This window comes from Bos indicus x Bos taurus, chromosome 20 (assembly GCF_003369695.1).
Source record: "Bos indicus x Bos taurus breed Angus x Brahman F1 hybrid chromosome 20, Bos_hybrid_MaternalHap_v2.0, whole genome shotgun sequence".
NCBI classification, from domain to species: Eukaryota; Metazoa; Chordata; class Mammalia; order Artiodactyla; family Bovidae; genus Bos; species Bos indicus x Bos taurus.
In genome coordinates, this window is record NC_040095.1 from 59,008,919 (window position 1) to 59,021,777 (window position 12,859).

The 12,859-nt window shown below is 40.9% G+C and overlaps 1 protein-coding gene and 1 pseudogene across 2 annotated transcripts in view; one reads left to right on the forward strand and one right to left on the reverse strand.

The window, feature by feature from the left end:
- The window catches only part of DNAH5 (dynein axonemal heavy chain 5), a 324,445-nt gene that overhangs the window by 123,297 nt on the left and 188,289 nt on the right, over window positions 1-12,859 (forward strand). For both annotated transcript variants that reach the window (XM_027520119.1, XM_027520118.1), the window contains exons 25-29: window positions 3,516-3,734; window positions 5,060-5,122; window positions 6,200-6,438; window positions 7,117-7,357; window positions 9,895-10,094. In XM_027520119.1, the coding sequence (XP_027375920.1) occupies window positions 3,516-3,734; window positions 5,060-5,122; window positions 6,200-6,438; window positions 7,117-7,357; window positions 9,895-10,094 (962 nt within the window). The remainder of the gene's footprint in view (window positions 1-3,515; window positions 3,735-5,059; window positions 5,123-6,199; window positions 6,439-7,116; window positions 7,358-9,894; window positions 10,095-12,859) is intronic.
- LOC113878938 lies at window positions 5,214-5,863 on the reverse strand (annotated as a pseudogene).

A 12,859-nucleotide genomic window follows, 5' to 3' on the forward strand; every position in this document is an offset into this window, starting at 1 on the left:
GGCTCCTATCAGCCGAGGACAATTTTCAAGGGAAGAAGGCAGCTCAATTCCTACAGCCAACATGCCCAACAGCCAGGATGCAAATGTCAGCTGGCAAACAGGACCTGGATGGGGCACTGATGGTGTCCATTCATGAGTTTACTTCATATTAACTTGTTTCATCCTTACTACAACCCCCTACATATCCACATGGAAACTTGGGGTCAGAGAAGTCATGCAGTTTTATTAATGTTGTATATTACTTTTGTTTTTATCATATCTTTTCTAGATGAAAATTCTTTATTAGGAATGGGTTGCTATATTCTTCTGTATGAGACGTTTATAACTGTAGCATTAAAACAATTTCAGATATAAAATGTTGTCTTTTCATCATGTGTATTAGTTGCTCAGTCATGTCCAAGTCTTTGTGACTCCATGGACTGTAGCCCACCAGGAATTCCATGGAATTCTCCAGGCAAGAATACTAGAGTGAGTTGCCATATCCTCCTTCAGGGGGTCTTCTCAACCCAGGGATGCAGCCCAGGTCTCCTGCTTTCAGGTGGACTCTTTAGCATCTGAGCCACAAGGGAAGCCTCCTTTCATCATACTGTAACTTAAATGTCTGGACTTAAACTCTGATGGTCAGGAGCATAGCCTTTTATCATATTTTCTGCACTTCGAATTTTGGAAAATTTCAACTTATGGTGAAAATGGTAGAGATGACTTCAGGTTTGTGCCTCTGTTGTGCTGGGTCAGGAAATTCACATTTCCATTGTGCTTCTCTTGGGAATTGAAACATCAAGGCAAAGACCCCCTATGTAGTATAGGACCAGGGGAATTTGGACAAGAGGTTTGAAGAAGAGATACAGTAATTGTCAACTCTTACTCCTGACCTGAGAGTTAAGACAAACCCTTTTCAAGTAGTCAAGATCAAGATTCAATCTTTAGTAATGATAGAAGTTATTTGGAAGATCTGGTTTTGTGTTTGGCTCCTATATTCCCACTGTATCTCACCTCCCCCATCTTCCCATCCATCCTATCAGTTCAGTTCAGTTCAGTCGCTCAGTCGTGTCTGACTCTCTGTGACCTCATGAACCGCAGCATGCTAGGCTTCCCGGTCCATCACCAACTCCCGGAGTTTACCCAAACTCATGCCCATTGAGTTGGTGATGCCATCCAATCATCTCATCCTCTGTTGTCCCCTTCTCCTCTTGCCTTCAGTTTTTCTCAGCATCAGGGTCTTTTCAAAAGCATCAGCTCTTCACATCATGTGGCCAAAGTATTGGACTTTCAGCTTCAACATCAGTCCTTCCAAAGAACACCCAGGACTGATCTACTTTAGGATGGACTGGTTGGATCTTCTTGCAGTCCAGGGGATTCTCAAGAGTCTTCTCCAACACCACCATTCAAAAGCATCAATTCTTCTGTGCTCTGCTTTCTTTATAGTCCAACTCTCTCACTTTATAGTCCATACATGACTACTAGAAAAGCCATAGCCTTGACTAGACAGACCTTTGTTGACAAAGTCTCTGCTTTTGAATATGCTGTCTAATATGCTTTCCTTCCAAGGAGTAAGCGTCTTTTAATTTCATGGCTGCAGTCACCATCTGCAGTGATTTTGGAGCCCCCCCAAAATAAAGTCAGCCACTGTTTCCCCATCTATCTGCCATGAAGTGATGGGACCAGATGCCATGATCTTAGTTTTCTGAATGTTGAGCTTTAATCCAACTTTTTCACTCTTCTCTTTCACTTTCATCAAGAGGCTCTTTAGTTCTTATTCACTTTCTACCATAAGGGTGGTGTCATCTGCATATCTGAGGTTATTGATATTTCTCCTGGCAATCTTGATTGCACTTGTGCTTCCTCCAGCCCAGCATTTCTCATGATGTACTCTGCATATAAGTTAAATAAGCAGGGTGACAATATACAGCCTTGACGTACTCCTTTTCCTATTTGGAACCAGTCTGTTGTTCCGTGTCCAGTTCTAACTGTTGCTTCCTGACCTGCATATAGGTTTCTCAAGAAGCAGGTCAGGTGGTCTGGTATTCCCATCTCTTTTAGAATTTTCCACAGTTTATTGTGATCCACACAGTCAAAGGCTTTGGCATAGTCAATGAAGCAGAAATAGATGTTTTTCTGGAACTCTCTTGCTTTTTTGATGACCCAGCAGATGTTGGCAATTGGATCTCTGGTTCTTGATTTTCTAAATCACCTTGAACATCTGGAAGTTCATGGTTCATGTATTGCTGAAGCCTGGCTTGGAGAATTTTGAGCATTACTTTACTAGCGTGTGAGATGAGTGCAATCATGCGGTAGTTTGAGCATTCTTTGACGTTGCCTTTCTTTGGGGTTGAAATGAAAACTGATGTTTTCCAGTCCTGTGGCCAGTGCTGAGTTTTCCAAATTTGTTGACATATTGAGTGCAGCACTTTCACAGCATCATCTTTTAGGATTTGAAATAGCTCAACTGGAATTCCATCACCTCCACTAGCTTTTTTCGTAGTAATGCTTCCTAAGGCCCACTTGACTTCACATTCCAGGATGTCTGGCTCTAGGTGAGTGATCACACCATCATGATTATCTGGTTCATGAAGATCTATTTTATACAGCTCTTCTTTGTATTCTTGCCATCTCTTCTTAATATCTCCTGCTTCTGTTAGGTCCTATACATACATGCAGTGGGCTTGTGGACATGAAGTCCCAGAATTGTACTTTCTCATCCATCAGAGAAATACTGGAAAGCTGCCTGTCTGTGTTACTTTGTTCAATTTGATTGGTACTGCAGTGTAGACTGGAGGCATGCCTTGAAGGAGAAAGAGGGAGGGAGAAAGACCCTGTGCTATACACACTCAAATCAATAATCTTTTCCTCAGATCAACAATCAGGTGTTCATTCTCTGTCTAAGAGGAAGAGTAATGATGGGAGAAGAGGCTAGGGATATTTAGGAAAATTTTTTTCTCATGAAAACCAAACTTTGCCTCATTTTAATCTTCTAGACAAAAGAATAGTCCAGGTTTTTTCATCCTTAGGGCAATGGCTTGGCTCAGGGTGTGATTCAAGCATGGCCTCCTATGTTCTACTGTTGGAACCTTTTATCAACAAAGTGAAATACAGTAGAGTTAGAACTGATTCATTTTGTTATTCTAAAATTAGCAGTTAAATTGTTTTACATTTTGCATCTACTTAATTTTATAGTCTTCAAATACAATTTAGGGGCCTAAGTAAAAATATCACTTGTTTGTATAATGATTTATAGTTTTCAAAATGCTTTTAAAATGGTATCTTTTCCATATTCATGAAAATCCTGTGACACATCCAGGAAATTTTCCTGTTTTACAGATGAGGGAACTGAAGCTCAGTGGCTCCGTTGCTCGCTTAAGCTTTCCCAAGTTTGCAAGTAGAGAAACTAGAACTCTGGACAGTTGCACTGTCTTGCTGACTTTTTTTTTTTTTTTCATTCTGATGCCCTAAAAAGATGACTGTGTGTAGATTTATGCATCTGACTGGCAGAAATCAAATTTTTCTTCTTTTTGTAGGAATCCTATACTCTGCTTAACAAATATGGGCTTCTGATAGCAAAGGAAGAGATGGACAAAGTGGATGCCCTGCGTTACTCTTGGGAGAAGCTTCTGGCACGTGCCAGTGAAGTTCAGAATGAACTAGTCTCACTACAACCCGGTTTCAGGAAAGAGCTTATTGGTACCATGGAGGTTTTCCTCCAAGACTGTCACCAGTTCTATCAGGACTATGATGTGGTACGACTGTATTTTTGGGGAAGAGTGAATACAGCATACAAAATGTTGATTAAAGCTTACATGTCAAATTTAATGAAATCCCTCTAGAAATAGAAATTTTATTTTTATGAGACCAAAGGTATTTCCCTTTCACAATCCTTTCCCCTTTGATTTCATCCAGGATAATTTCAACAGTAAATGGAAATTAAAAAGTGCTGTTTGTATCATTGGTCTCTTACTAAAGTGTTTGGTAGCATTCTAGATTTTTGTTGACAAATATTACTCAATTATGGTTATCGTGATCATCCTTCTCACAGCATTCATCATTCTGCAAATATTGCAGAGTTGCCCTTGGTGCTGAAGACACAAAAGTGGACAAAACAGATTGAGTCCATATTTTAACTGTATGTATATGAGTTTTGGTGCAGAATCTTCAACTGGGAATACGTTGTTCAAGGAGACTTATTTCCAACCAATTATAATGTGCTGCAGAGGGGAAATGTGTAAAGTATAGGGTAAAATATTTATTAATCAGTAACACACCAAAATGAATGAAGTTAGGAGACTGGATTCATGCACCAGCTTCATGGTTGAGGAAGCACAGACATGCAGCTTTTCTAAGGTGGCCTAATGTAGGAAAACCTGATTAGACTGTTAATACTACAAGTCACTTTAGACATAGGTGTTAGGGTGGTGAGCTTTGTAGGTTGTGTGGCATTAGTGGTTTAGTTCAAACCAGACACTGTGCTTCTTACAATTATTGACCGTTCTTTGTCTGTGTCACCTAGTAGATGAATACCACGTATTTTTATTTTTTTTAAATATAAATTTATTTATTTTAATTGGAGGCTAATTACTTTACAATATTGTATTGGTTTTGCCATACATCAACATGAATCCGCCATGAGTGTATACGTGTTCCCCATCCTGAACCCTCTCCTACCTCCTTCCCCATACCATCCCTCTGGGTCATCCCAGTGCACCAACCCCAAGCATCCTATATCCTGCATCGAACCTGAACTGGCGATTCATTTCTTACATGATATTATACATGTTTCAATGCCATTCTCCCAAATCATCCCACCCTCTCCGTATTTTTAATTTTCAAAATTTCTTGACATATAAAAGTTCTGAAATTAACTTGGCTTTTTTGGCCTTGAAAATATTTCCAAATGAGTCACTTTTCTGAGTCCTTTTTTTTTTTTTTTTTACAAATAAAAAGCTACATTTCCTATCCTATATGTGACATGCATGAAAACAAAATTTGATATTCAAATACATTGAGCTTATGAAATTTGTATGCAAATACTTCATTTTATCTTATCTTTTTAAACTGTTTGTTTCAGAATGGTCCAATGGCTAGTGGCCTGAAACCCCAGGAAGCCAGTGATAGACTTATCATGTTTCAGGTAATCTTTTTAGTTTCTTTGACCTCCTATACCACCAAAACCTCAATGTGTTTTATTTTATTTCCACACTTTTATTTACTTTTCAGCAAGTTTAAATCCTCAAAGCGTACAGCATCATGTGGATTCTGTATCCAGTGGCCTTAGCAGGAAGGTTGCTTCATAATTTGGCACAAACCATACCACTGTGTCCATGAGCACAAGTTATGGTTGGGCCTCGATGATAGCTCAGTTGGTGAAGAATCCGCCTACAATACAGGAGACCCTGGTCTGACTCCTGGGTCGGGAAGATCCACTGGAGAAGGGATAGGCTACCCACTCCAGTATTCTTGGGCTTCCCTTGTGGCTCCACTGGTAAAGAATTCACCTGCAATGCAGGAGACCTGGGTTTGACCCCTGGGTTGGAAAGATCCCCTGGAGAAGGGAAAGGCTACCCACTTCAGTATTCTGGCCTGGAAAATTCCATGGACTGCATAGTCCGTGGGGTTGCAAAGAGTTGGACGTGACTGAGCCACTTTCAAATTATCTTTCCTCAGATTACTCTGGTCTTGTTCGGTTTTCCACCAGGAGTTACTGTGTTGTTCCTTGCTTTGTGCACATAGCACATCCCTTGCCTTTATAGAATTCAGTTTCATCTTGAGCATAGACACCTTCAGTTTTCAGGAGAGCTGTGTGCTTCCTCTGGTTCTGTAGGCCCTGCTTATAGACAGCAAAAATGGTGTTGCCCCACAGCCTGCTAGACATGTTTGTCGTTTTAGAGCTCCTATTCCCAGCAGGCAGCCACAGGGTCCAAGGTGGCTGAAAGAGCTCAATGTGTTTTAAACACATACTTCCCCACCCCCTTAATATAGAGAAGCTCATTGTGGAATACAGTATATACTTACTTACCTTTTAAAAACTGTGATTTGGTATGGTTATAATTAGAATTGGTTCCCATGTAATTAACGGTACTCCTTCAGTATTCTTATTTACATGGAATCAGAGATCATGCATGCTTGCTTATTGGTCAGTGTTTTTTTCATTTGCATGTTTATTCACATGTAAACCATTTTGATGAGTTTTCACTTGTATCTTTATTAGAATCAATTTGATAATATCTATCGGAAATACATCACCTATACTGGGGGAGAGGAGCTTTTTGGTCTGCCGGTCACGCAGTATCCTAAGCTTCTCGAAATCAAGAAGCAACTAAATCTTCTTCAGAAAATATACACTCTGTACAACAGTGTCATAGACACTGTGAATAGCTATCACGATATCCTGTGGTCAGAAGTAAATATTGAAAAAATCAACGGTGAACTTTTAGAGTTCCAGAACAGGTGAGAAATTAATGTTTAGCGTGCCCAGAGCTATTGAACCTCAAATGCTTTCTTCTTTGTCAGGTTCTCTTTTCACCCAGATGTTTCAAGAGCACATTGTGCTTCATTGCTGTTGTCTGTTGACATCACCCTTGTCAAATACTATTTATTAATTACCCCTGTGTGTACCTGGTGAGACAAGTGCATCCTTTAAACCCAGATGAATCTTTCCAGGGGCCTTTCTGCAGCTTAGAGCTGATTGCTATTTGTATTACACTTACCAAACATTTGAAGTTTATGTTAGATGATTTATTTGGAATAAAAGCAAGAGCCCTTTGATTTTTCTACAGCCTTTAAGTATTGAGCCTAAAGAAAATGGAGGGTTATTGGTTGTAATTTTCAGTTGATAAGCTGGTATATTCTGCTGTGCTTTGTACTTTGTAGGGTCTCAATATGTGTCTGGAGAATTACATTGAACTGAGAAGCACTTTCTTTAAAAGAATGCCTCTTACCTAATTTTTATGAAGGAATTGAAACTATTAGTCTTGATTGGGAGGAGTGGTTTTCTGTAATGTAAATCCTACAGTTATCCTCTGAGTCATGAGATTTAAAAATATGGTGGCTGTTCTGGGTGACGGTTTTTGATAGAAATGCCAGGCTTATATTCAACTGACTTTTCATGATGGCTTTACTTCGCAGGTGTCGGAAGCTGCCTCGAGCCTTGAAGGACTGGCAGGCCTTTTTGGATCTGAAGAAGACCATTGATGACTTTAGTGAGTGTTGCCCACTGCTGGAGCACATGGCCAGTAAGGCCATGATGGAACGGCACTGGGAAAGGATAATGGCTGTCACTGGGCACAGTCTGGATGTGGGGAATGAAACTTTCAAGTTAAGAAATATCATGGAAGCACCTCTTCTGAAATACAAGGAGGAAATAGAGGTATGATGACAGAGGATACGATGTCATGGGAGACTGGAAGGTCCCAGGGGATTTATTAGATAATTTTCCTACCTTATGGACTGTTGGAGAAGGGAATCAGGCTAGGACAATCAAAACTCTTTTCCTGTGAGTCAGCTTTTACTTCTTCAAGAAATGTTTATGTGATACATTGTGTTAAGTACTGGGGACAGAAGGATGCATTTCTGCCTTCATAGACCATTAAAAATTTGTATCATTAAATAATTGTTCAAATGAAGGTGCAGGTACAAGCTTCAGTAGATGAAGTGTGCTGCTCTATGAGAGCCTGTAATAATGGGGTGGACCTGTATGGTGGTGGAGGGAGAGTGATGAAAATCAAGAAGACTGGGGTTCATGGGCATGACTTTTGGGTGAAGGGGGTGTGCTTGTGTGGTGAGGGGGTGAGGGGCTTGGAAAATGCAGAGAAGGCAGTGTTGGGCAGGTGGAACAGCAGGTGTGAAGGGGCTGAGGTGTAGGTATAGGGGACTGAAAGGCTGGGGTGGCTGAGGTGTGAAGGTGGGGGCAGAGAGACAGCTGAAGATGGGAGGTGGAGAGGGGCTAGAACTTGCCATTAATTTCAATCTTGGGAGCAATCGCGAGCCCTCTGGGAGATATATTTTGATTAGGGGATGGTGTGGTTAAATTTGCAATTTGTAAAGATCACTCTGGTAGCTGTGAGGAGAAAGGATTGGAAGATGTCAAGGGGCAATCCTAGGAAAACTTACTGGGAGCTTATATGAATATCCCAAGCAAGAGATAATGCATCAGCTGGGAGGGCAGGGAAAGAAGCTGGAGTAGAGGAGAAAAGATTGAAGAGGTCATTAGGAGATAAAACTGGGTAGAATTTGATGATGGAGGGAACGTGATAAGGAAACAGGAGGGGCTAGGGATGAACCCTAGATTTCTTGCTGAGAGATCTAGGTGAATGATGGTGCTTATGACTGAGACGGGGAAAACTGAAAGGGAATCAGGTGGAATGATAAGGTGCAAAGACCGTGAGCTTGGTTTGGGCATCAGTTCGATATTCACAGATTGCGTTTTGGGTTCCCATGATACATCCAAGCAGAGGAGCCCAGTAGGCAAATGGATGTGGGATTTTCCTGGAGATACAGACGGTTGCTGGCTGCATGGTGGTGGAAGAACTCATCCCGACAGGGAGTGCAGTGTGAGTCGGGCAGTCGGCAAGGAGGAGTTTGATTAACGGTCCAGGAGAAGACAAGGCTGCAGAGAAGATGGGGACAGTGACCCAAGAACTAGGAAGATGGCAGGTTTCTGTTGATTCCTTCGTCTCGTACTGCATTGATTCGACTTCAGAGTTAAATCAGAGACACATTAAATTGTTTTCCCCAAACTTTAAAGTTTTTATTTTGTATTGAGATTTAGTCGATTAACAATGTTGTGGTAGTTTCAGGAGAGACATGTTAAATTTTGAGTCTTTTATTAAAGCTGTAAAATTAAAATGTTATTGCATTCCTTTTTAATCCCAATTTTTATTGAGATATAATTGACATTTGACATTGTGTAAATTTAAGAATAATGATTTGATACATTTATCTTGCAATATAACCTTCAGTGTGTTAGCTAACACCTCAATTATCATTTCTTCTACTGGTGGGAACAATTTAGATCTAGTCTTTTAGGAAATTTGATGTTCAGAATACAGTTTTGTTGTCTGTAATCACTGAACTGTGGATTAGATCTCTAGGACTTCTTTATCTACTATTTGCAAATAGATAGAACATCTTTACCATTCCCATACCTTCAGCCCCTGGTAACTACCATTTCACTTTCTTTTCTTTCAGGGTTTTTTCCTTCTTTCTTTTTTTTTAAGAGTCCACATACAAGGACTACCCTACAGTATTTCAGTTTTTCTCTCTCATTTAACCCAATGCCCTCAAGGCCCATCCATGCTGTCACACATGGCAGGATTTCCTTTTTCCTCATGGCTGAATGGTACTTCACTTCTGCACATCGTTTCTGTCATCTTTATTCTGGAGTAGTTTGGTGGAAAATTTTACAAATTAGGGTAAATCTTTATCTATATATCTCTGTAGACACTGTTATGTGCTGTGCTTAGTCGCTCAGTCATGTCCGACTCTTTGCGACCTCATGGACTGTTGCCCACCAGGCTCCTCTGTCGTTGGGATTTCCCTGGCAAGAATGCTGGAGAGGGATACTATTTTCTCCTCCAGAGCATCTTTCTTACCCAGGGACTGAACCCCCATCTCTTATGTCTCCTGCACTGGTAAGCGCATTCTTAACCACTAGCACCACCTGGAAGCCCCCAGAGATCTTCCTTTCCACACTGGGAGTCGAACCTGGCCCGCTTGGGTGAAAATCAGGCATCCGAACTGCTACATCATGTGGGAGAGGACATACTATAGTCTGGATCTGGAAATATATAAGTATTTATAGATACATATAAAAAAAGGAGTGAAGACAGGATCTTTGCTGAATTGACTATTCAAGAAGGATGTGTGACTTTGGTGTGATTAAATGAGAGCTTTCATTTTTAATAGGACATCTGTATCAGTGCCGTGAAAGAGAGGGACATTGAACAAAAGCTGAAGCAAGTGATTAACGAATGGGACAACAAAACATTCACATTTGGCAGCTTTAAAACCCGTGGAGAGCTCCTCCTGAGAGGAGACAGTACGTCAGAAATCATTGCCAACATGGAAGACAGCTTGATGTTACTGGGTTCCCTCCTGAGCAACAGGTAGGACAATCTTTCCCCTGAGATTTGAGAACTATAATACCAAACACTTCAAGGGAGATTAATTAAGAAACACAACAGTACCCTCTGTTTAATTTATTCAACATCAAAAGTACTTGTTTTAATTTTAGCCCTTGGCACAGCATGGATAATACTGTTTTTATTTCATTATCCTCTCTTTGGGGGATGTGTTGGAGACTCTCAATTGGGCAAAATAACGCAACATGTAATTAGCCACTTGGATTTTGCAGAGTATTTCAGCTTTGCTGCTGACAAGCCTCATTGCACAGCTGACAGCTCGACAGGCTCTAGATTCCAGAGGGAAAATTATTCTGAATTTTAGAATAATTATTTTACTTCAGAAACCTTTTCATCAACATCTATGAACTAGAAAATTTTAGTTGTGTACATGCTTTAATGAGGTGACAGATTAAGATGGAGAATGAATGTGATTCATAAAGAGAAGTAAAACAGCACAGACAGATACCAACCTAATATTTCTGTTCGACAACAGCAGTAGAGAATGCTACCATACTTTGGACATGTGACCCAGAGACTCATAGATTTCTTTGGTTCAGTGCTTCCTCTTGCTCTGTTTGAAATAATTTTTTTGTTCACCAGGATTTTCTCAAATATAGGGTGATTGTGTAAGTGTTTGAAATGAGTAACTGAGAGTATAAAATTAGATCTTAGAGATTTAGACTATTGGTAACCTTGAGTCTGCACTGTTGGGTTGGCCAATACGGAAAAACCTTAACGGACAAACCTTAATGGACTTTTTGGCCAATTGATTGATTAGAATTTGGTGATTTTTTAAAATGAATTCAGTTACTGTTTACACCCAACCAGAATAAGGACAGATGGAAGATAACATACCCTATGGAAGTAGAAAAAGTGCACGTATACCTTAAGTAAGCATAGTATTAGGAATGGGTAACCTTTTCTTACCGATGGCACTGAACCCACAGACAGAGTTGTGTGAAGAACACGTGTTCAACAGAAATTTAGGGAACACCTTTCCTGTGCCATGGGCTTCCCTAATGGCTCAGTGGTAAAGGATCCACATGCAAAGCAAGAGACTTGAGTTTGATCCCTGAGTTGGGAAAGATTCCCTGAAGAATGAAATGGCAACCCACTCCAGTATTCTTGCCTGGGAAATCCCATGGATAGAGGAACCTCACAGGCTACAGTCCCTGGGGTTGCATAAGAGTTGGATACGACTTAGCAACTAATCCATCAGCACTACCACGTGCCATGTGGTCTTCTGGGTGCACTGGATAGAACAGTGAGTGGAACAAATATCTTTGTTGCTCTGGACCTATATTCTTGTGAAAAGCATGAATAAAAACCCCAGAAAGATGTGTAGAATATTAAAGCAATCTGTTTAGCACATAAGAATATGGAAATGAAAATTTTATTCACTAATATGACTAATAGTTGAGATGACTTCAAGTCCGTTTAATGTTGGACTAGAGAGACCAATAAACAGAGAGGACAGAGAAGAGGAAAAGCAATGAAAGGAAGTACAATCATTTAGGATTAGGATTGTCTGCAAATAACAGAGGTGCCATATGCAACATTGCTCGAACAAGACTGATGTTTGTATCTTTCTCACGTACAAAGAGTCCCAAGGTCAATGGCTCAGGTGGGAGTGTGGCCTCTACTACGTCACTGGGGACCCAGGCATTGTCTGACTCACACTGTTTTCCAGGTGTAGCCCTTCTCCTCCATCTATTCTTTATATTCAGTGCTGCTGCTCACTTCTCATCTGGAAAAGTAGTTTCCAGATTTGGCTACACGCTAGCCATAGCTTTGTTGTTATTGTTCAGTCGCTCAGTTGTGTCTGACTCTTTGCGACCCCATGGACTGCAGCATGCCAAGCTTCCCTGTCCTTCACCATCTCCCGGAGTTGCTCATGTCCATCGAGTAGGTGATGTCATCCAATCGTCTTATCCTCTGCTGCTGCTGCTAAATTGCTTCAGTTGTGTCTGACTCTGTGCGACCCCATAGACGGCAGCCCACCAGGCTTCCCCATTCCTGGGATTCTCCGGGCAAGAACACTGGAGTGGGTTGCCATTTCCTTCTCCAATGCATGAAAGTGAAAAGTGAAAGTGAAGTCGCTCAGTCGTTCCCGACTCTTAGCGACCCCATGGACTGCAGCCTACCAGGCTCCTCTGTCCATGGATTTTCCAGGCAAGAGTACTGGAGTGGGGTGCCATTGCCTTCTCTGGTCTTATCCTCTAAGGAGCTTAAAAAAAAAAAAATCCCAGTGCTCGTGTTGCATCCCAAACTGATTTAATCAGAGTTCCTGGGGGTGGGATCTAGGCAGACATTGGTAGTTTTTCATGTTTATCAGATAATTACAGTATGCAGCTTGGGTTGAGAAATACTGATGTGGAACATAATCTCCCGATGTACATTGGTGCAAAGGAGGCTGGGAAATTCAGTATTTTAACTGGGCACCTGTGAGTGTAGGTAGAAATGGGGTTGTATATTTAAAGAAGAAGGAGAAAAAGATCAAAGGCTTTGGAAGCCCACCATCAATTTCTGCCTCAAGAGTAAAATGGGAAGATAGATTAACTATGAAAGAAGCAGAGAAGTGGCAGTCATGCATGGACATGAAGAAATCCTCAAATATATGTGTACACACAGACAAGAGTGATATAGACAGGAGTGGATGGGAAGTTGGAAAGAGGCCCAGAAGAGGGCAGGCTAAAGAGAGAGTCCAGACAGTATCATACTTGAAAATTGAATTCGTTGTTTGGTCC